Consider the following 23499-nt stretch of genomic DNA (forward strand, 5'->3'; position numbering starts at 1 on the left):
CAGTCAGGTGCTGCAGTTCCTGCGAGCGCTGCACCTGGCGCGCACCGGACGCACCAATCAGCGAGCGAGCCTCTGCGGCGGCAGCCAATCAGTGGCCAGAGTCGACACCGTCCGCTTCGTGGGCTGAACAGCATGGGAAGGCGCCCATAAGCTATAAGCTAAGCCAAGATGCATCGAATGGAGCTAAAGTCTGCGGAGCAAAGGCAAAGATGACCAAATAAAGACAGCGTAATGCAACTGCAATGCACATGGACTGCAGGCATCTGCCATTTGTCCTGATGTCACGTAAAATATATATTTTGTAGTAACCCTGCCATCGGAAGCTCAATGAAAAGGTGACGACCTCTTGAGCCAGCTAAGGTTGTTACTCGTTGTATCGCAAAGGCCAAGACAAATATTTCAAAGGTCGGTCAGCGGTTGTGCCACTCGTTACTTATTTCGGACGTGGATGGCCTGCAGTTAGTGGCAGGGATCGCATAACAGGCTGCGTGGAGTCGCCGAGCGAAGCTCCGGCCGGCTATGAAGACACGTTTAAAAATCGACTATAAGTTCTAATAGGTACCCAGAATCCCCTCATTGAGCGACAGAAGGAACGGCTGCCCAAAAAGGTCTGATGTCAGTGGGCTCATGGTCTCTAAAACCACGCATTTCGAAGACTCAAGACTGAACTTTACAAATAAGGAAACCACTCGGCATTATGACTGTAACAGAAGTGCCTTGAGTCGTTCGAGCTCTTTTTTAAACTCACTCAGTCCACATCATTCTCCTACTGACCTGGCTCGGCCGCATTTCTTCTATATCCGGCCAAGCCCGCCTCCTCACCTTCTCAATATGATCTGGGTCCGATACGAGCCCTCAGAGACCATATCGGTTCTCCTTTACCTAATCCCACATGTTCCGCCAGCTGAGCTGCTATGAGAAACCACATTCGGTCCATCTGAGTTCCACCTGTCAGCTTGAATACCCTCCCAGACCTCCCCAATCTTAACTAATCCAGCATGGGGAGCCCAGTCCCATTCCCAGTCCTCACCTGATCTGGTTCAGTCGGCGGTCCGAGTACACGACGGCGTTCTCCTCGGCCACAAAGTCCAGGTGGGCGGCGTTGTAGACGTCCGTCACCGGCAACGTCACGTCCCATGGCTGGCTTACGTCCAGAGAAACACGCGCCACGCTGCAGGAGGGGAGAGAAATGTTACAGACAATTCGGAGATGCAGGGGCTCTGGATGAAGGACAGCAAGTTGACTATTGGTAAGAGACACATTGCAGAGGTGGTCCGAACACAAGACACAATAATCTTACAATCAATTTTACAGCGCTAAATTGTATTGGATCACCATACAGATAGCTACTTACCGTCTTTTCCGACTGTCGCCTTATTAACTACCCAAACGAAGCTGGCCAAGACTCTCGCTCTCAGTTTGGCACGATCCCTGATCTCAGTCTTGCTGACGTGCAAGGCAGGTATCCCGTAGCCACCCCTGCCTGTTCATAGCAGTCAGGGAGAGTGTCTCTCGCCCTTCCCTATTCAGTGTCAGGCAGAGCGCCTCTTCTCCTCACCCTTTGACAGTCATGTACAGACCGTCTCAATTCTCTCCCTCACCTATTGAGTGTCAGGTAGAGCAGCATTCTGGCCGGCCGGTCGGGGCAGCTGGCACCGGCGTCGGTCGGCTGTGGCACCAGTCCCGTACCGCACACACAGCTCCGGCCCGTGGGGATGCGCAGGCAGAGGCCCGAGCAGCCGCCGTTGTCACCGCCGCCACACACATAGCGCAACATGGCCGCGTCACGCTGCCAACGAGCGGGAAGGCATGGCTAAAAGGAAACCCAGTAAACGTCTTTTGTTGGATGTCTAAATACGTTTTAAGGAGGACGTTTACTTCGAAACTTTAATGAAATCTTAATATCCTTTTTCCTGAAAGAAGAATGATCTCCACACACGAAATATGAGAGCCAAACAGTACAAGATACTGAGAGACAAGGAACCGATCTCGGATCTACTGCCGCTCGGGTTAGTCTTAGCATATTAAGTCCTTTCTTTCCGAGGAAGCCAAGCAAACTTTCTGCGCTCCCTCCACTGCTACTCTGGCTCTGCTCACGTTCCGCGCCTACCTCCAGCATCATAATGTGTCCCAGGTTAGTGAGTGGCCGGGTGAGGGTCTCGGGTGTCGCTGAGGTGCCTGATATGTCCCGGGCGCGGACGGAGCCGCCGTCAGCACCCTCTGTTGCCGTCTCCTCGGTCCAGTAGAGCCGACCGTGGTGGACGGCCAGTCCGGACGGACGGGAGAGATCTGGGGGAGGTGTCAGAACAGTCAATGGGGAGGGAGCCGGCCGTGGTGGACGGCCAGTCCCGACTGACGGGACAGGTCTGAGGGAAGTCAGAGGGAAACAGTCAATGAGGAGCGGGGTAGATGGGAAGCGTCATGGATATGGTGGACGGCCAGGCCGGACGGACGGGACGGGTTTGAGTCGTCACAGAAGACAGTCAGATCAGCTGAGAATAGAACAACCATAGACAATTGGCATTCTGGAGAGCACAAAGAATCTGAGTCACAAATAATTTCTCAGGACAGTATATGGTGGACACAGAGTAACTAGAGTCAGCCTAGCTACGGACCAAAGGCAGGACCAAGAGTCCGGTGCATCTAAATCAGAAACCTCTAAACGCGTTGAATAGACCAATGCAGCCAGACCAAGCACTAAGCAGAGCGACACTGCGTTCGCTACGGCAGTATGACACCCAACGAGCGGTACCCACCTGAGACCAGTGTAACCCGCTCGGAGCCGTTGAGGGCGGCCGACTCGACGGTGCCCAGCTGGTGGTCGACCCAGAACAGTCGGTCGGAAGAGGCATCCACCACTAGACCGCACGGACGGCCGACGCCCTCCGCCACGACCACAGCGCTGTGGGGAGGGAGAACAAATCTTAGCGCCATGTAAGAGACACCTTAGTAGTCAATTCATAAGTATAAGGTTCACCAGGCTAGCATATGGCGAACCTTAGGTTTTATGGGAGCCTAGACTGTATTGGTCATCGGCGCACACGGTAGCTGGCCGTCTGGAGCCTGTAACACTCTTATCCGTCACGGCTAGCCCGAGCTCGATTGCTCTTCTCCGCTATCCGGAGTAGCATAAGAGTCCACAGGACATTTCACTGCCAGCTCCCATTCCTGCCTGCCACTGACCCCATGCGAGACGCTTGCCTCCCGGGACTTCTGAGTGATAGATTACACAACGCCCAATTGCTCGCCGTTCCCTTCTCGCGCCACTGACCGGTGGGTGCCGTCCATCCATGCGCTCTCGATCTGTTGCGGCCGGCCCCAGTCGGACCAGAACAGCAGGCCGTGCCGATGGGAGAGTGCCAGGCCGCGCGGGCTGCGCAGCCGACTGTGTACCACCAGCTGACGGAGCTGGCCGTCCAGGGAGCACACCTCCACACTGGCGCGCGTCCGGTCCGTCCAGAATATCTGCGGGACAGTATACAGTTAGCAAGAGGATACAGCATAACTGACAGCACACGAGTACACAGCGGCTACAGCGCACGGTAACGCACAACAAGTCCAGACCATGGATTTGCTGACAACACGTCAGCAAAATCCAGCACAAGCAGCACCGTACGACACACGCAGCACACTACGGGCTCAACGGTGGTCAACACATCGTGATGGCATACAGGCGAGTCCTGCTCACATCACACAACAATGTAACCCACAGTCGAGAATCAATAAACGCTGGCGCAGCTCCACCCTGGCCTCTCGGGAGTTGTCCACCCACCTTTCCGCCGATGTCGTCGATGACTATGTCTGCCACGTCACCCAGGTCGTGCGCGACGATGACGTGAGACTTGAGGCCGTCCATCGAGCTGCTGATGATGCGACGTCGGCCGCCACCGGCGTCAGCGTATAGCAGGCGGTCTGACAGAAAAGAGATTGTTAGGCGGTCTCAGAGGAGCGGCAACAACTGGCAAGCAAAATGCGGTCTGAGAAACTAGACGGTGGTTAGTCGCAGTATGTAGGTCTGCAGTCCAATGTCTACGGGTAACATCAAGCATTCACCAGACAAGGCTCTCAATCCTAGTGTGACGCCACTGACTGGACAGTTGCATCTGCTCGCAGGTCTCAGTTCAGTGGAGCACGATGTTGTACAAATGCTTACCTGTGCGCGGGTCCCAGGGTGGTGGATTACCGAAACATACCTGTGCGCGGGTCCCAGGGTGGGGGGTTACCGTAACATACCTGTGCGCGGGTCCCAGGTTGGTGGGTTGCCGTAACATACCTTTGCGCGGGTCCCAGGATGGTGAATTACGGTAACATACCTGTGCGCGGGTCCCAGGCCATGGCGGTGACGTGTGCGGAGCGCGGCAGGGGCAGCACCGTATCCACGGAGGCCGGCTGGGTCAGAGAGAGTCGGCGCACCTCCCAGCCGCGGCTGAACACCAGGCTGAGAGCGGGGCCCGACTGGCAGCTCCAGCCGTCGGACGACATCGGTACGCCTGTGGAATGGAGTAGTGGTATCGCGTTCAGCAAACGTTACATATTGGTACGTAAAGGCGCGGCGTTCAATTGGTGAGATCATTACACGTGTACCTATTGACATCTATGACCACACAATCAAAACAATGCATTAGTCCAGAAGACATATTTACACAGAAAGTACTGGGTTCCCAGGACAAACTAAAACCATCCACTAAACACTAGAACACCAAAGTCGTGACCAAATAGCACTACAGATGCCCAGGGTCCACAGATAACAGTGTTGGAGATCCAGATCGCACGGCATGCAGTGCTCACCGGTGGGACAGCTGCAGACGGGTCCGTTGGGAGTCGGCAGACACAGGTGCGAGCAGCGGCCGTTATCCGTACCGCACGGACCGACCGGGCTCTCCTTGTCACCGGCGCCATGTCCCGCTCCCAGCACCGCCAGAGCCAGCGGCGGGCCCAGCGCCGCCGACAGCGGGGCGGGCGGCGGACCGCCGGCGCTGGCGCTACCGTTCACCACCGTCTCTGCGCCGGCCAAGATCCAGAAGAGGCGTCCAGAGGCCGCGGCCAGCGCCATGGGCCGCCGCTGGCCAGAGTACAGGGTACGGACCGGACCGGCGCCGCCCGACGGCGTCAGACGCGCCGCGCTCACAGTGCCTGGAGGGGAGACGGAGGTCAACGCCGAGACAATTACGGAAACCGCACATTGTGAACACGCAAGCCAACAATAACTCCACTTATTGTTCACCCCCCAAGAAACGACGATCATCGCATAATGATCACAATTCACACAATAGCTCTCCAAAGAAAAGCGAGACAGCACAATATCAAAGCGAGCCATAGTCTATATTCTTATGTATGTTGCTGACATGACATAACGTTCCAAGTTACCAATTACAAGGTTGCTATACTTACAAGGTTCCAAGTTACCAATTACAAGGTTGCCACACAAACTCAACTTCGTGCCGCAAACGATGCCGTACCGAGTTTCTCGTCGCACCAGTAGAGTGTGGTGGCGGTGTCGTCCAGAGCCAGTCCAGTGGGCGCCGCCAGCTGTCCACCGCGCAGCAGGACCGAGCGTCCCGAGCCGTCCATGGCGGATCGCTCGATACGGGCCGAGGAGCCGCCGGTGTCCGACCAGAACATCACTCCGGCTGCAGAACGGGAAACAGGTCACACCAGGTCACATCATCACAAAGAACAAACATAGCAGCATCACAAACAGCGTAAGACAGGAAAGCAGTCAACATTACGACCGGTACGGAACAGCTTCAACAATCTGCAACAGTATATCATATACGAATAAAACCATTAACCACACACTCACAGAATGAAAGGGCTGCTCAGTCTGGGATCACACCATCCGACGGAATAATTAGTCGGGGACCGACTCGACTAGTCAACCGACGAATCCATTCACCGCAGATGGCAAACTGATCAGTCTGGGACTCAGACCAATCGCAGATAACCCTGGCACCGCAAATGGGGACTCAAAATCACCCTTGGACCACCAGCTATCCACTGACCGGTCGGATTGAGCAGCAGCGAGGTGGGGCTGTCGATACCGTCGGCCACCAGCAGTCGCCGGTGTCGGCCGTCAGTCCGGGCCACTTCTAGCCGCCGCAGGCCGGCGTCAGCCCAGTACAGCAGGCCCGACAGCCAGTCCACGGCCAGGCCCGTGATGTTACCTGGAGAACGGGTACGGAGCGGTGAGCAAACGGGATAAACACTACACGAGGAATACAGCGGTCAGCGGACACAGAACAGCGTTCAGGTAGAATACAGCGAGTGCGGATGGCTCAACACCTAAGTCGAGTACAAACTAGAAGGACGTGTCCGCAAACTCGAGCAGTCAGCTGATATGCCTACTGTTACCGATTACCGAGCTTAAGTGACGATAGGTGAAAAATCTAAATGCATGATTCAATTGAGATCCAAATCCGGCATGATACAGGTTCATTCAGACTAATGAGGCATGATGGGCGTCATCAACGAATTGCACCTGGCGATTTAAGTTGTTCCTATCATCTAAAATACGCCTCTACAGCCAGCAGGAACCCCCAGGCATCCCTCCCGAGTCCAGCACCCACCGAGGTTGGCGTCCACCAGACACCGGTGCTGCGATCCGTTCCAGAAGGCGCTCCGCAGACAGCCACCATCCGCGTCCGCCCAGTAGAGCGTGTGTCGGCGGTCGGCGGCGGCCGCCGACGGCCGGCCGGGGCCCAGCAGCGGTACCAGGTGCCACCGGCCGCCGCCCAGCACTGGTGCCACCTGCAGTGTGCCATTGGAGGCCACCAGAAGACCGGTGGCCGGCTCCGACTCGCAGCCAGAGGTGCTGGAGGAAGAGACGGGCTAGGTTAGAGGCAGAGCGGCGAGTGAGGCAATAGTGGATGGGGCAAAGGACGCCGGGCTGTAACCGAGAGCTACCGTTATAGCAGGATCCACCAGCGTAAGGTCACTTCCTACGCGAGTAACACAACATCGTCCACCCGGTCCACCATAGTCCATCGTAGATAGGTACATAGTCAGGTGACCCCCCCCCCCCCCCCCCACCACGATACATATGCAAACGGTGTAGTTATGCAAATGCTCTGCCCTAGCGACAAACTATCTTCGAGTTGCAACACATCTAGGCCCTGACAAACCATAAGTACCACCCCAGTCGTGCCTACCGCGCTGTTCCGCCATCCTGAAGCTCTCACCTTCCAGGTTTCAGCCGCAGGCCGCTGGGACAGGCGCACGTATGACCGTCCGGCCGCGGCAGGCACAGGTGGGAGCAGCCGGCCGCGGGCAGACAGCGACTGCGCGTGCCCGGCTGGCGGAGCGGGTGTACGGCGCGCACATCCATGGGGTGCTCCAGGCCCGTGCGGAGCGCGTGGGCACGGTTCCCTGTTCACAGAACCGGTCAGAGAGGGGGAGGTCAGTTGTCATTTCGATCATAAGCCGCAACTTAGGTGAACGTAAAGAATCATTCAACACATTAGCGAACAAAACGCTAGGGCGCAAAGGCAAACAAAGAAAAAAACTTTGAAAACGCGTGCCTAGATGCTCACGAGAGCATACCTACTAAAAATAAAACTGCGCCCTGGACTTTCCTTTCCGCATAAGCACGTGTCGTTGCTTCCTGAAAGTAGGATGTCTTATCAAAAGTATGACGCCTTGACAGATATTGCTTCGAAATTCCGAAAGCTTAGTACATGCGCCATCATAAAATACAGAGGAATTTAGATTCATTCACAAATGCTTTAGAAATACGCCTGTTGAACATCATTCACACAATACACAATTAATCACGTCAAAACATTGCTACAACATATTTAGACCCAAACGTAGGTTTCAGATATGAAAATCCAGCCACTGAAGTAAACAATATCCTAGCATGGGAAAGGCCATCCATTATCAAAACATGTACTTTGTTGTGGGAATTTCTGACTAATGTGGAACATTCAGCACAAGCATGGCCTGAAAACTGGGTTTCCCCGGTCTCTATATAACCGTACACTGTGGATCGCATGCAACCAAACGCTGGAACGAGCATTCGATCACGTAAATCAAACATAAGACATGAATGGTATGCTGGATTAGTCCGATAGGCCCAGCAGCTATGAAAAACTGGGCATGCGCACACGGCAATCCCACAGCCATCGTCATGCTAGAACACTCGGTCATTGCATGCGTCGATAACAAAATGGGAACGGAGAGTAAAAAATCGTCCAGGGAACTTCGATATTTGGCTGTTTTCCAGTCCACATGAGACATAAGGTAAATCATGCCGTTACAACAGCCACTGCTCCGCCAGCTAATGGGCGGAGTGTACATACACCTAGGGAGAGTGGTCCAGATGCTGGTAGGTAATCTGCGGTAGGCTCTATACTTCATAAACCATTCGGGTTGGAATGCTGGAGACCGAGAGTGAGAGCAGGTGGACCATGCACCAGCAGGCAGTCTATGCGCCGGTCCGAAGGCCATCGCCAGTGTCAGTGGGCTAGGGGCGTGTGCGGCACTTGTACGGGTAGGCAGTACATGCACCAGTGAGGGCTCCGTACGCCTGTGGACGTGGGCGGGGTGAGTACGGGAGAGCGGTACATGCACCAGTGAGGGCTCCGCGCGCCAGTGGACGTGGGCGGGGTGAGTACGGGAGAGCGGTACATGCACCAGTGAGGGCTCCGCGCGCCAGTGGACGTGGGCGGGGCGAGTACGGGAAGGCGGTACATGCACCAGCGAGCGGTCCGTGCGCCGTGTACCGTGTCGTTTGTCGGCCGCGTGCAGCGCGTGCGTCTTCCAGTCGGTCCAGAAGAGAGTGTCCTCGAACACGGTAAGTCCGTACGGGTGGGGCGCGCCGCGACGGACCACCTGTAACCGGCCCCGACGCGACAGGACACGTCACACGTGGGACGGGAGCCATTACACGGGACAAACCAAACCCGAGACACGCGACAAATAGAACCGGACCGTCATAGAGGGACCTCTACAACACGAGAAACTCAGCGCTACAGCTTATAGGCGCACCATCGCAAGCTGAGTATTACGGCTTCAGTAGAGTGACCCAACCCGCCACCAACAAGCACCGGACTGCATCCGTTGTGCAAAAGACAGTCTAGCCGTCACCCAGCTAGTATCCAAAACCCGTGAGGCAGTATCCGTCACCAATTATTAGCCACCAGTCATCAGCAACAGTACTCAGAAACCACCACCACGTCCAGTCAAAAGCAATCGCCGTTATAAGGACTAAGGTGCAGATAGCAACTGGACTGTTGGGTCGGTGGACAAGGGAAATAATGGGCTGTAAAACTGTAAGCGCTGCCACAGAACAGTTCTGTATTGGATGGCTTTATCTATTTGTTGAGCCGGCTTCTCTCATTGCAGCATATTTAATACGGCTTCACATGTATGAGATTTCACCATCTGCCCACGACCCCCCCCCCCCCCCCCGCTGTCTGCGGTTCCCTTCCGTCTGTCTCCACGCCCATTATCTATCTCACGCCTCACCTGCTGCCGGTCGGAGCCGTCCAGCAGGCAGCTGGAGATGCTGTTCAGTTTGGCGTCGTTCCAGTAGAGACGCTCCGTCGGATAGTCGATGGTCAGTCCGTTCGGCCAGAACAGCTCCTCGCTGATGATGGTCCGCCGGCCGCCGCCGTCGCCGTGCGAACGCTCGATACGAGCCTCCTCGCCTGCCGGGGAAGGAGACAGGCAGTCAGCGGCCTGGCGGTTACTCACTTTAGGGTAAGGTTTGACTGCTGAGCCGCCGGGACGAACCCGTTCCATCGACAACGGCCGCCAGACTAAAGAACTGCTATTGTCATTTACTCCCTCGGGTCTTGACTACTGCGGTGTAGTTAAATGCGAGCTCTGGAGGGTCTGCAAGGTAGCGATATTCTGAGACTCACCAACGGTACCACATCTCTTCACTAACACATAAGCATTGATGGTACACAAACATATATACCATGAGATAAGACGTCTGCTATAGACACCAAACGGTCACGGCAATCTCTCAGGAGTTCCAACTGCAGCGCTCACCGGTGTCTGTCCAAAACAGCAGCGCCCGCTCTGGGTGCAGACAGAGCGCGCGCGGCCGGTCCAGTCCCTCGGTGATGACGGCGTGCCGCTGCCGGCCGTCCAGCTGACTGACCTCGATGACACTCTGCCGCTCGTCAGCCCAGTAGAGGAGGTCGTGCAGCCAGTCGACTGCCAGACCGACCGGGTGCAGCAGGCCGCCGTACACCACCGCTGACGGGGAGGGGGAGACACCGTAAGTTAGTGTAGGCTAGGAACTAGACAGACGACACTGCAGTCACTTTATACGACTGGAAGATCGACGGTGGTCAGTCAAGAATGGATTGACCGACATTACGGTCAGTAGGTATGAACTAGATGCACAGTCTAGTCACAGTCCCGTATGGTCTGATAGCACAGTCAGCAGAATTCAAGCGGACAACGGTGCAGTCAGCAGACTGGGTGAACACTGAACATATGGTGCAGCTAACAAAGATTACCGTCAGAGCTCAATCCAACTCATTGCTGGTGGAATGGCCAGACCACCGTCAGCATATAATTCCGATCATCAATTCCCTCGGCACCAAACCGCTAACCACCACTTAAATTCCGCAGTCCAACAGTTGTTCAACGGGCCACACCACAGCCAGAGAAACCGCCCCGTCCGACCACTCACTGGTTGGCGGCGAGTTCCCAGAGATGAGGGAGCGGTAGATGACGTTCTGCGCCGTGTCCATCCAGAACAGCAGGCCCTTGTTGAAGTGGAAGTCCAGGTAGACGGCGTTGGCCAGGCCTTTGTGCGCCAGCGCGGCCGGCGCTCCGTTCGTGGTCAGCTGGGGACGAACAGAGGTCAGCAGTGGGGACGAGGCGGATAAAGCCGATGAAAAGCCAATTGAGACACGTCACCATCGATCGAGGAGCTAATCATTTCAAATGAAAACAAAAGTGGGCTCGCCGTTGGCCGAAGTCGGTACGAAAGAGCGTAAATAAGCAAACACATGGAGGCAAAAAAAAAAACTACTGACATTTATAAGTTTACATTACGTTCAAAGTCATCGCTGATTTGGAATTTAGCCAGCCGCATTGGGCAGCTATTGCTGTTTATTAGCGTTTCGGCCACCATATCCCACGGCCCATACCCGTGTCGTGTTCAGAGAAGCCCCGCGCTTGTCTGCCGTCCAAAGGAAGAAAACCGTAAGCGCCATTTACCAAATTTTACAGGAGAGCACTTTTTCGGTTTTCATTTAATACACTCTTACAGAGTGGATGTTTATTGTAAAATTAGGTATAGAAATGATGCTTTCTTTATCAGCAACCTACTGATATGCTTTATTTCCCTCAAAATTGAATACTTTTTGCTATATTTCAATAAATGCTTTTTTCCTTAGTCAACAAGTCAACATTTAGGTGCATCTGTCAAGTCAAATAAACGTATGTCAAGCCTGAATCTCACGGATGGCGGATACGCTTATTTACCTTGGTCACCATGGGCCGAGAAAAAGTGGCAAAAAGACGTATGATGTGACTTACGTCTTTTTGTTTTTGATACTAACCTCCGTCTTCCTACTCAATGACCGGCCAAAAAGCGTAAGTGCACGATACGCCTTTCTGCCCTTTGTCATTTCAGCCGAATTCGAGATAAAGTGACAATAAAATAGCCGTATGTCGTACCAGAAAATGAATGAAATGAATGAAAAGGAAAGAATGAATGAATGAAAAGCGTATTAAGTACCTACACATGAATCCGGGGCAACTGCGTAAAATAATGCGGCAAATGAGTGTAAAAACGGAGTCAGAGTCGGGGTCAGTCGAAGTCAACAATTCTGACAGGAGTTGGAGTCGGGATCGGAGCAACTTTGGAAGCCGGAGTCGGAGTCGCGACTTCGACTCTGCATAATTCATTGCCTGGACAGCGACACGCAGGGATGCGGAGTCGGGGTCGGAGTTTGAGTAGGAGTTGGTCGGAGTCTACAGTTCTTCACGAAGTCGGAGTTGGAGTCGATTTTGGGAGCCGGAGTCGAGTTACCGAAAATCTCGACCGCTCAGCCTTGGTCAAAACAGAAGCGTCGCTTTCCTTCTAGCTCAGGATGTACCGCACTGTTGTCTTGGCTCTGTTCTGCAGAGCAAGCAAGAAGTCTGTGGCGGGAGATCAGCCCCAGCAGATTCTTGCATGGCTCGTCGATTTTCTTGTGCAGCATACGGGTAAAGATCCGGAGGAGATTGCCTTCTCTTTAGTGCTCGAAGGTACGGCTCTCGCGAAATTAAGCGGTAGGTTTGCACTTTTACATTTCCGGTTATATCTCAGAAACTAATCGAACTACGATGAAGCTATTTCACGATCATGGCCGGCTTGTGAACCAACAAGTCGATCGCATCTTCAACACTTATAGGCGACGAATGTATAGCCTGAAGTACACTAAATTTTCTAGGTGCAAACTGCAAAACCTACCGTTAAAACCCGCGAGACCTGTACCTGTAATACGGTGCCGCCGGCGGATACGACATGCTGACGGGACGCTATCGTGTCACAGTCACACTTAATTGTGTGAGTTCCACCTCCTCGCCTGTCCTTAGGAGTGGCTGACTGCGTACTTGACTGCTCCACCCCGTTGTGTATCGAAGCATCGTTGCAGGGTAGGCGGTGGTCCGTACCATAACCGGCTGCCCCCTGTCCACCCCGGTTCACGTTGTGATGACGGAAACCGGGCTGATGCCGGTGGCCGCCCGCCGGGCTGTTTTAGAGGCCAAGCTCCTCGCCAAGGCATACGTGCTAATCGAAATGACCCGCTCAGGTCAGCCGCGGAGGCGGAGGGGCGACACCGGCTGAAATTCGTGACGGACTGGTGCGAGGCCGTGTGCGATGCGTGACGGGCCGCTGGGATCGTCCCACCGTTCAGTCACCCTGCAGCCAACCCGCTCACCGCCGTGGGAGGTGACTGCCTGTCCCCACGTTACATTCGGCCTGGACATCGAGATTCTGCGACTGGGAGCCTCGGCCGATGGTCTGCGCCGGGCGGCGCGGCGACTTCTGATCTTTCTTCTCCAACGAGCCACCTGGGTGTGGACGGACGGTTCGGCGGACGCTGGAGTCCACTGCGGAGGAGCTGGAGTGTTCGTGGACTGGCCGGACGACTGACGAGCCGCGCTCCCGTCGACGTCCACCAGCTCCGCGCCGGGCACTGAACCAGGTCCCAACAGTGTTTACCCAAAATCGTCAAAAGTCCCACTACCGCCTGCGCCAGGTGCGAAGATGAAAGATGCACCGCGGCCAGATGCAGCATCTGTCTTGAAGAGGCGGACACCCTGGCGCACGTGCTACTGAGGTGCATCAGTCATCACCCTCATGACCTGCGGTTTTGCGTGCTGGGAACAAACCACCCGACGACCGAGGAGCTGCGTAGCGCCGACGTGGTGGCGGCTTTGGGGGGCCGCCTTCGTCTCCCTTCAGAGCCGATTGGCTACCCCTCTTTGGGCCGCAGAGAGACAAACAACAACAGCTGAGCTCCCCGGCCGGCCATGTCTTCTCCAGCTTCAGGACGGAGCTGGCCGCGCTCCGCTCAGCCCTGGACCACATGCGAGCGAGACCATACGCAGCATGCGAATCTTCCAACAGTTTTTTTTTTGTACGGACTCCCAGGCAGCACTCGCGGCCCTCCGGGAGGGGGTTGGGGGGTGACCCAAAAGTCCCCGCTGGGTACCGTCGTATGGATGGGTTTGGCAGCACTGGTCGTCCCGCCCCATCACATCCACCTGCAGTGGGTGCCGTCCCGCTGCAGCATCGACGGGAATCAGCGCGCCGACCAGGTCGCCAAGGAGGCGGCGACGCTCCCCAAGCAGCGGTCCAGGTGGATGTCGGCACCGCCCACCGCGCGGTTATCAGAATAGCATGCGACCGCGCCGTCGCCGCCTGGCCGGACGGCTGGTACCCGGGACCGATTGCCACCGCCGCGCCGATGGCGGAGGAGGACCGCTCTTTAGCCGAAGACGTTCACCAGCTCTGTGCGAGCTACTGGTCGGGGCCCCGCCAGAGCCTGCACTGGATCGTATGGAACTCTACCGTGGAGTGCTGCCAGTGCCCCGACACCGATTGCGCGGCGGGCCGGTGCACCGTGTGCCGACAGGAGGCATACACTCCTGTTGTTGTTGATTGTTGTTGATTTTCCCTCCGGCTGCGGGTGGCCCCGCGGCGTAGCCTCATCGGCTCTGGAGGGCCCTGAAGGCGGCCACCAGGGCCGCCACCACGTCACTGCGCCAGACCTCGTCGGGTGTTGGTAAGATGTTCCTTACGGCCGGGATTCTGAGGCGAACACCCATCAGGCCCGGGCACGTGAGCAGGATGTGCCGGGGGGTGTCCGCCTCTTCGCCGCACAGCGGGCACCGGGCGGCCTCGCATAGCAGGTCCCGGCATTGGGCGCAGGCGGCTGAGGGGCTCCGGCCGATGGAGTGCAGGAACTGGGTCGATCCACTCCAGTGGCCAGTCCGGATCTGGTGGACATCGATGGCTGATCGCCGATCCAGGTTGGAGATTGGGGGCAGGTATCTCGTACCCATCAGCTCACGGTACCAGCCGGTCGCCGCTCTGCGTGTCGGGTCCGGGTATGACGGTCTGTCCCTGGCGCCCGGTCCCTGGCTAGACAGTAGACGGACCGCAGCCTTGTAGATGGTGTTGACGTCGATGGAGGCGATTTCTTGTTCCAGCGCCGCCGCCTCTCCCGCCAGCACGTCCACCGCCTCGTTGCCTGGGATCCCACAATGGGAGGGGACCCACTGCAGCGTCACGTGGCGGTCCGGTGCAGCGATTTCCAGCAGGCGGCTCCATATCTCCGCCCCCTTGGCCGTCCTCTGGGCCGAAGGCCCCTCTCTCAGTGCAGCCAGGGCAGACTGTGAGTCAGTACAAATAAACGTATGTCCATCGAGCTTGCCATTTTGCTTGGGGACGGGTATACTGACAATGGATAAAAACCGTAAGTCCATCGTACGTCTTTTTGCCATTAGAAATTCGGCAGGGTGACCAGGAAAATAAACGTATACGCCCACATACGGCTGGCCGAAATTGTCGGACAATCCTTTCCAGAATGGAAGATAAACGTAAGTGCATTTTTTCGGTTTCTACCAAGGCAAATAAACGTATATCCATCTGTAAGTTTATTTTCCGTTGTACCATGTTGACAATGTATGGTGGCAAATAAACGTAACTGAGCACTTGCGTCTTTTATCCATGGTTACTCCGAGTTTTAGCCGATTTTTCGTTGATCATACGTTTTTTTGTCAAAGATACGTTTATTTGCCAGTATTATAAAATGCTTTATGTGACATAAGGTTATTTTGAAATATTTTATTCTTGTATAACTTGGTATAAAATCATTTAATATCTGTGTAATGTATATGGTTAGATGCAGAATAACATGACGATTCCAATGATACCAATAACTCATTTTCGGTAAAAGTGGCGCTTACGGCTTTCTTCCTTTGTACGGCAGTTGTCTCCGAACCTGTTCGATGGCGTGCCGATCTGCGAGCAGCAGGGAGGCCGGCGGCGCCCCGGCACGACACGTCTGCCCGTCCGAGCGCAGCTGGTAGCCGTCTGCGCAGCTGCAACGGTAGCTGCCGTCCGTGTTCACACACCGGTGGCCGCACGGCCGCGACAGAGCACACTCGTCCACGTCCTTACAGCTGTGGGGAGCAGAAGGAAGGCGAAGAGTCACGGGATGTCATCGGTGGGTCGGGCGGGAAGTGAGGAGAGGACACATGGAGGGGACAGCCACATGGTTAGGGATTCATTTCGAGTCTCTGAGAAATGATTCTTTGCAATGTTGATGGCTTGAATTCGGTAATTCTATGGGAAGACATGTTATGGATAGTTCTGCTGTTCACCAACTGATAAGAAGTGAATATACCCCCGATGTAAGAACCCCCCTACCACACTAATTGTGTCAGCCCATACATTGTGACTTACATCGCGTCTGGTCTAGTCTCTCCCAGGTCCCACTGCCCGGTGGCAACGCCATGACATTGCCCACTGACCTGACGCGGTCGGCCTGGAGGGCGTATCCCTGCCGGCAGGTGCAGTTGGGTGCCGTATCCGAGGGCAGGCCGATACAGAGGTGTTCGCAGCGGGCCGACGGCGGGCACTGGGCCAGGTGGGCGCAGTCGTCCTCGTCTGATGGACACGCGGCGACACAGCAGGGTGGTCAGACAGCGGGACTTGAGAGTTGAGACCCAGGGATAATTCATAGTGGAAATACGGCAATGGGCATTAGACAATAGGACAAGCCGAACCAGAGACAAGCGGCAAACTGCGCAATAATGAAGCGTGAAAATAAAACATTTTCAATGTGAAAATACAGAAATGAAAGATAGGTACCACCTACAGACCAATCGTCCCCGGTCGTCAGTAATTGTGACAAAAAGTTAGCACTCGATTGGCTGATCGATCCGCGCGTTGTCTGTATCGGCGACAGCTGTAGCCCGTCGACACCCACACCGTCCAATTCTGCCCGGAACCGGCCAATATCCTGCCCGCCACCCTAATAATTGCATCCGGTCGGCTCGCAGCTACACAGCCCTACCAGAACACCCGTTGCCGCTAGCCGAAGTCAACCATGCACAGACTTGTGCAACAAGCAACCTATGCCGTTCACATTAGTTACTCCGACCGCCTATCCATCGTTCAACGTTCACCAGTCTACCACAGCTCTGTCGAACAGTGAAGTGACCACCCGTCCCTACTCACCGTGTCCCCAGGCGCACTGTCGCACTCAGTACCGTATCATCAGGCGCACTGTCGCACTCACCGTATCCCCAGGCGCACTGTCGCACTCACCGTGTCCCCAGGCCCACTGTCGCACTCCCCCCCAGGCCCACTGTCGCACTCACCGTGTCCCCAGGCGCACTGTCGCACGCCGTCGCAAACCTGCTCCTGGGGCAGGCACGTGCCGTCCGGACATCGGAACAGCTCGGGAGCGCAGTTTGGCTCACAGTCGCGCTCATCCTCGCCGGCCGTGCAGTCGGGGTGGCTGTCACAGTGGTCCTCAATCTGTGGGGGATAGCTCAGTCAGTCACAGTACCCGGACTGAGCCAGTCCGGCAGTCGGGGTGGCTGTCACAGTGGTCCTCCATCTGGGGGGGGGGGGGGGAGATAAAGAAGTCACAGTACCCGGACTGAATCAGTCCTCAGTCGGGGTGGCTATCACGGTGGTCCTCCATCTGGGGGGGGGGGGGGAAATAAAGAAGTCACAGTACCCGGACTGAATCAGTCCTCAGTCGGGGTGGCTATCATAATGGTCCTCAATCTGGAGAATCTGGAAGGGAGAGATAACTCAGTCAGTCAGTCACAGTACCCGGAAATCAGTCCTCAGTCGGGGTGGCTGTCACAGTGGTCCTCAATCTGGGGGGGGGGGAGATAAAGAAGTCACAGTACCCGGACTGAATCAGTCCGCAGTCGGGGTGACTGTTGCAGCGGTCCTCAATCTGTGTGAGATATTATTATCAGTCATCAGTTTCAAAAATCGCTTCAGCTTTGGTAGTTGTTTGGCCGTCATTCCCCGAGACTTCAGCCAGCGCTCACTCTGCTGACAGGCGGCCGCACACTGGGCCATTCGGCGGGCGAGATTCCGCAAAAGCGGAATGTCGCGGGCGACATTCCTACAGCGGCTTTCCGCTTGTTTTCAGCAGTTTACAGGACCATTCGGCGGTGCGATTTTCTACTTAGTATTTTCAGGAACTTAATGTGAAACATTTTATGATAAATATAAACGAATGCAAACTAAATACATTTAAGCAAATACATAGATAACATGAACTACCTGGATTGGACACTCGTTTTTGGCGCCAAAAATAAGAGGCCACTTTGGCCTCTTATTTTTAAAGACGGCCTGTAACACTTTTGAGAAGCTGATATCTCAGCAACCACTGGGCCGATTAGACTGCGGTCTTTTTTGTTCGGTAGCCCTATCCCTTCTGCCCCATAATTGACTTCTCATGATGCGTCTAGGTGACTGCCGTAGCACGTGCCACGTGAAAAGTCAGGGGTGTTCACTGTTCAGGGTATTTTGCATAAGTAGCGCTTTTGCGAGGCTTATATCTCAGCAACCACTTGACCGATGTACATGCGGTAATTTTTGTAGGGTAGCTTCATTCATTTTACCAAGTATTGGACTGTTCCCGATGCATGTGGGTGACCCCTTATGCACGTGCCACGTGCAATACGAAGAAGTGTCAGTTTTGTAACAATTGCAATATCTCGGTAACTACTCGGCCGATTGCGCTGAAACTTGGCATACAAATACGCACCCACCGGCAATGTATATCCATGTGCCAGAAATGGGGTGCTGCTGCACGTGCGCACGTGCAGGGCAGGGGTCGTTTCCAGATCTCGAGAACGGCTGGACCGATGGCGCTCAAATTTGGTACACGGCTAGGGACCAGTTAGAAGGGTGCCGTGCACAAGTCAGTTGGGACCCATATTGCACGTGCGCACGTGCAGGGTGCCGCTTCCAGATCTCGAGAACGGCTGGACCGATGGCGCTCAAATTTGGTACACGGTTAGGGACCAGTTAGAAGGGTGCCGTGCACAAGGCAGTTGGGACCCATATTGCACGTGCGCACGTGCAGGGTGCCGCTTCCAGATCTCGAGAACGGCTGGACCGATGGCGCTCAAATTTGGTACACGATTAGGGACCAGTTAGAAGGGTGCCGTGCACAAGTCAGTTGGGACCCATATTGCACGTGCGCACGTGCAGGGTGCCGCTTCCAGATCTCGAGAACGGCTGGACCGATGGCGCTCAAATTTGGTACACGGTTAGGGACCAGTTAGAAGGGTGCCGTGCACAAGTCAGTTGGGACCCATATTGCACGTGCGCACGTGCAGGGTGCCGCTTCCAGATCTCGAGAACGGCTTGACCGATGGCGCTCAAATTTGGTACACGGTTAGGGACCAGTTAGAAGGGTGCCGTGCACAAGGCAGTTGGGACCCATATTGCACGTGCGCACGTGCAGGGTGCCGCTTCCAGATCTCGAGAACGGCTGGACCGATTGCACTCATATTTGGCACATCGCTATAGACCGGTTAGTAGGGTGCCGTGCACCGAGAAAGTTGTGGCTCTGCGCGTGCTCACGCGCGCACGTGCACACCCCTCCGTCATATCTCGGGAACGGACTGACCGATTGCAATGAAATTTGGTGTGTGGCTGTTTGTTGCTTTTGTTGTGTGACCATGATGCTGACCGTGTATGAATTTTTCTCAGTCGACGAAGGTAAAGTAATGCACGTGCGCACATGCACACCTTATTTATATTTCTTCGAAAATCACCAAATATAACTGGTTTCCACATACATGTTTTGAAAAGCACATTTCATCGCAGTATGAGCACGGTGCACAACACATAAATAAAAGTCGTTTTGGCCTGCTTGACCAAAACAGGCAAGAGTTTTTTAGATGACCACCCCAAACCCGAGGAAAAGTAAGAATGCCCATCCAACCGAGGAGAGTCCCACGATGCCAACCTCTTCGCCAGCGTCTTGTACAAACTAAGCCTATGTATAAAAAACAACGGCATAAGATAAGAGCACTTAACACAATTGTGGGTCACCACACTCCTCACGCTCACGCATGTGGGACTACGGTACGCCCGGTCGGCCAGACTGGGACGGCGCCGTATGACAGTTTCCACAGTCCATGGGAGTCCGTAGGCTATCTCCAGAGTTAGCCCGGATAGGTAAAGGGCGAGGCACGAAAGCACTACCACAGTTCAGTTGAGTTCTCGACAACATGTGCGAGATCGCACACGCCTCTTCGTGTGTGCGCTAGTACCTCTAGGCTCTAGCTCTTCTTGATGCCGGATAGCTTACGCCTCTTATCGTCTGTTGCTTTCTTCGCTGCACAGTTTCCACGTTTGGCATGGATCGCGCTGTTGATGTCCCTCACCATGTTGCCTGCAAACAGGTTAAACAAGGCCCTTGACATACGTTCCAAGCTTTGGGCGAATCCATGCCCCTTGGGGCAGCTTGTATCTCTGACGATGGAGCTTCGTGTCGTGACTGCTTTTACCACGTCGACAAATGCCTCTCTGGGACTAAAGCATTCAAAAAGAAGTCTTTTTGATGCCTCTTTTCGCACGAGTTCTTTCCAGATTCTAAGGATAAGCATCGTGGTTTCTATGGCGAGCGAGGACGGCACGATGAGTCGCCCTCGATCCAATATCTTCGTGAAAGACTGGACGATGCTGTCCTCCTGGTCCTCATTGTTCACTTGAATGGGTATGCTGCCATGCTCTCTTGAGACCAGAACGTCGGAGCACTCCTTGCACTGCCCGTTTTTTGTTGCTGACCGAGCCAGGTATCCGGCGATATGCCCCAGTGCTGCCTTTTCTGAATCAGACGGCTGGTCTTGTTCAGCGTCTTCTGATTCTTCGACAGCTTCTCTCAGCTTGAGTACGGCTGCTGAGTCACCTTGGGCTCTGGTCTTCTGCGAAAGTGCCATTCTGGTCGGTAGTTCGGAGACCTTTACTCCAGACCACCAGATAAGACTGCTGACGCGGATGACCGTTTCGCCCTCCATGAACTGACGTACACTGGCCCAGTAGTTGCTCCCAATTTTTGATCAATTTCGGTTGATCAATTTTTTTCGGCAAAAGATGCGCAAAGGTTGCCCCAGAGGGTATTGAAAATTTCAGCCCGCTACGACAAGCCGTTTAGCGTGCACTTCGAAAAAACCTCAGGGGGTTTATCCCCTAATCGTAAGCCAACTTCGATCAATATCGGGCCTGCTCGTTATTAAGCCGTTATTATGAGGTGTGCACGTGGCACGTGCATATTCACACCCTTCTGAGGCACACAGTCACGACACTTTGTTATCCTTCAATCGCACACCAGCTTTTTATTGAAGGCGGCGTGTCCCATTTTTAGCTGGAACTATGGGATGTGCACGTGCGAACGTGCATTACCTCACCTTCGTCGACTGAGAAAAACTCATACACGGTCAGCATCCAGCCACACACCAAATTTCATTGCAGTCGGTCAGTCCGTTCCCGAGATATGACGGAGGGGTGTGCACGTGCGCGCGTGAGCACGCGCAGAGCCACAACTTTCTCGGTGCACGGCACCCTACTAACCGGTCTATAGCGATGTGCCAAATATGAGTGCAATCGGCCCAGCCGTTCTTGAGATGTGGAAGCGACACCTTGCACGTGCGCACGTGCAATATGGGTCCCAACTGCCTTGTGCACGGCACCCTACTAACTGGTCCCTAACCGTGTACCAAATTTGAGCGCCATCGGTCCAGCCGTTCTCGAGATCTGGAAGCGGCACCCTGCACGTGCGCACGTGCAATATGGGTCCCAACTGCCTTGTGCACGGCACCCTTCTAACTGGTCCCTAACCGTGTACCAAATTTGAGCGCCATCGGTCCAGCCGTTCTCGAGATCTGGAAGCGGCACCCTGCACGTGCGCACGTGCAATATGGGTCCCAACTGACTTGTGCACGGCACCCTTCTAACTGGTCCCTAATCGTGTACCAAATTTGAGCGCCATCGGTCCAGCCGTTCTCGAGATCTGGAAGCGGCACCCTGCACGTGCGCACGTGCAATATGGGTCCCAACTGCCTTGTGCACGGCACCCTTCTAACTGGTCCCTAACCGTGTACCAAATTTGAGCGCCATCGGTCCAGCCGTTCTCGAGATCTGGAAGCGGCACCCTGCACGTGCGCACGTGCAATATGGGTCCCAACTGACTTGTGCACGGCACCCTTCTAACTGGTCCCTAGCCGTGTACCAAATTTGAGCGCCATCGGTCCAGCCGTTCTCGAGATCTGGAAACGACCCCTGCCCTGCACGTGCGCACGTGCAGCAGCACCCCATTTCTGGCACATGGATATACATTGCCGGTGGGTGCGTATTTGTATGCCAAGTTTCAGCGCAATCGGCCGAGTAGTTACCGAGATATTGCAATTGTTACAAAACTGACACTTCTTCGTATTGCACGTGGCACGTGCATAAGGGGTCACCCACATGCATCGGGAACAGTCCAATACTTGGTAAAATGAATGAAGCTACCCTACAAAAATTACCGCATGTACATCGGTCAAGTGGTTGCTGAGATATAAGCCTCGCAAAAGCGCTACTTATGCAAAATACCCTGAACAGTGAACACCCCTGACTTTTCACGTGGCACGTGCTACGGCAGTCACCTAGACGCATCATGAGAAGTCAATTATGGGGCAGAAGGGATGGGGCTACCGAACAAAAAAGACCGCAGGCTAATCGGCCCAGTGGTTGCTGAGATATCAGCCTCTCAAAAGTGTTACAGGCCGTCTTTAAAAATAAGAGGCCAAAGTGGCCTCTTATTTTTGGCGCCAAAAACGAGTGTCCAATCCAGGTAGTTCATGTTATCTATGTATTAGCTTATTTAATGCGATTATGCTATATTTCTGTACAATAAAGTTTTGAATATCTATTAATTTGACATAATTTCTGGAGGAAGTTGCAAAAAATAAAGCTCGTGATTAATGTAAACAACCGTGTTTGTCGACAAATGCAAGAAACCTAAAGACAATTGTGGAGAGGCACATAGTAACCCATTATTGGAATAACCAATGAAGTGTATAAAAAACATTTAATATGGGGAAGGAAGTGCCGCTACGATTTTTTATCAAGTGAAGTCTATTTCTCGGCTGCTCCATCAATAGTTGGTGAGTTTCAAGTTCCACAATTTCGGGTGTCCGCGGCGTCGCCGCGGAAAAAGCTGAACCGGTCCAGCTTTTTCCGCAACTCCGCGGCTGTTCGCGCGCATGCGCACTCTACCCGCGGACAGCTAGCTGGCAGCGGTCGGCTGATAATTTTGTCGTTTCGGCAGCTGATTCGGCGTCCACGAAAGCGTAATGTCGCCACGGAATTGCGTTTTTGCGGAATGTCGCCCGCCGAATGGCCTAGTGTGCGGCCGCCTTTAGTCGGTGCTTTGTTCCAGCGAACATTACATCGGTTCTGAGTGGACACAGGCAGTGTTGAATCCCCAGGCCTAGGAACTGACCGTCCCGTAAATCAGGTAATGGAACATCGGACTGTTGGTCACGAGGACCTGAGTTCCGGTGGCTGCTCTAGCGTTCAATACATTATATTTCTGACAGGGTAGTTTGCTGCTGGTGGAATCAGCCGCAGGCAGTTGAGGCTGGTAGGTGGGTGAGCCACATCCGGCAATGTAAGCACGGACAACTTTACTTCTGAATCATCTCGACTCCGATAACTTCTTTCAACAGCTGCGCAACAAGTACCGCTTAGTTCGGGCTTGAACTTGCGAGATCCAGCCATTAAGTAGATTGCAGCAAAAATTATACAAGTAGCTAGCAGCCAACATCTTACCACAAAACCCAGCTGCACCATAGGACTAGAGCCGTCTCCCTCCCGAGTTCCGAGTTTCGCTCACCGGAATACACATGCCACTATCGCAGGTGAACTGGTCGGCGGCACAGGGTTCTCTAATTCCCCCCAGTTATGCTCACCGGAATACACATGCCGCTATCACAGGTGAACTGGTC

At 54.4% G+C, this 23499-nt stretch overlaps 1 protein-coding gene across 2 annotated transcripts in view; it reads right to left on the reverse strand.

The window, feature by feature from the left end:
- The window catches only part of LOC122365636 (low-density lipoprotein receptor-related protein 4-like), a 42262-nt gene that overhangs the window by 7730 nt on the left and 11033 nt on the right, over positions 1 to 23499 (reverse strand). For both annotated transcript variants that reach the window (XR_006253776.1, XM_043337021.1), the window contains exons 8-26: positions 16849 to 17008; positions 15997 to 16132; positions 15465 to 15645; positions 10649 to 10805; positions 9997 to 10206; positions 9466 to 9647; positions 8721 to 8829; positions 7179 to 7365; positions 6567 to 6811; positions 6003 to 6164; positions 5460 to 5630; positions 4789 to 5133; positions 4314 to 4490; positions 3773 to 3912; positions 3272 to 3465; positions 2757 to 2902; positions 2111 to 2289; positions 1602 to 1789; positions 1031 to 1171 (exon numbers count right to left, since the gene is read on the reverse strand). Coding sequence is in view for 1 of the 2 variants with exons in the window: in XM_043337021.1 (XP_043192956.1) it covers positions 1031 to 1171; positions 1602 to 1789; positions 2111 to 2289; positions 2757 to 2902; positions 3272 to 3465; positions 3773 to 3912; positions 4314 to 4490; positions 4789 to 5133; positions 5460 to 5630; positions 6003 to 6164; positions 6567 to 6811; positions 7179 to 7365; positions 8721 to 8829; positions 9466 to 9647; positions 9997 to 10206; positions 10649 to 10805; positions 15465 to 15645; positions 15997 to 16132; positions 16849 to 17008 (3410 nt within the window). In the remaining variant the exon portion in view is untranslated. The remainder of the gene's footprint in view (positions 1 to 1030; positions 1172 to 1601; positions 1790 to 2110; positions 2290 to 2756; positions 2903 to 3271; positions 3466 to 3772; positions 3913 to 4313; positions 4491 to 4788; positions 5134 to 5459; positions 5631 to 6002; positions 6165 to 6566; positions 6812 to 7178; positions 7366 to 8720; positions 8830 to 9465; positions 9648 to 9996; positions 10207 to 10648; positions 10806 to 15464; positions 15646 to 15996; positions 16133 to 16848; positions 17009 to 23499) is intronic.

Source organism: Amphibalanus amphitrite, unplaced genomic scaffold (assembly GCF_019059575.1).
Source record: "Amphibalanus amphitrite isolate SeventyFive unplaced genomic scaffold, NRLGWU_Aamphi_draft 000753F_arrow, whole genome shotgun sequence".
Lineage (NCBI taxonomy): Eukaryota > Metazoa > Arthropoda > Thecostraca > Balanomorpha > Balanidae > Amphibalanus > Amphibalanus amphitrite.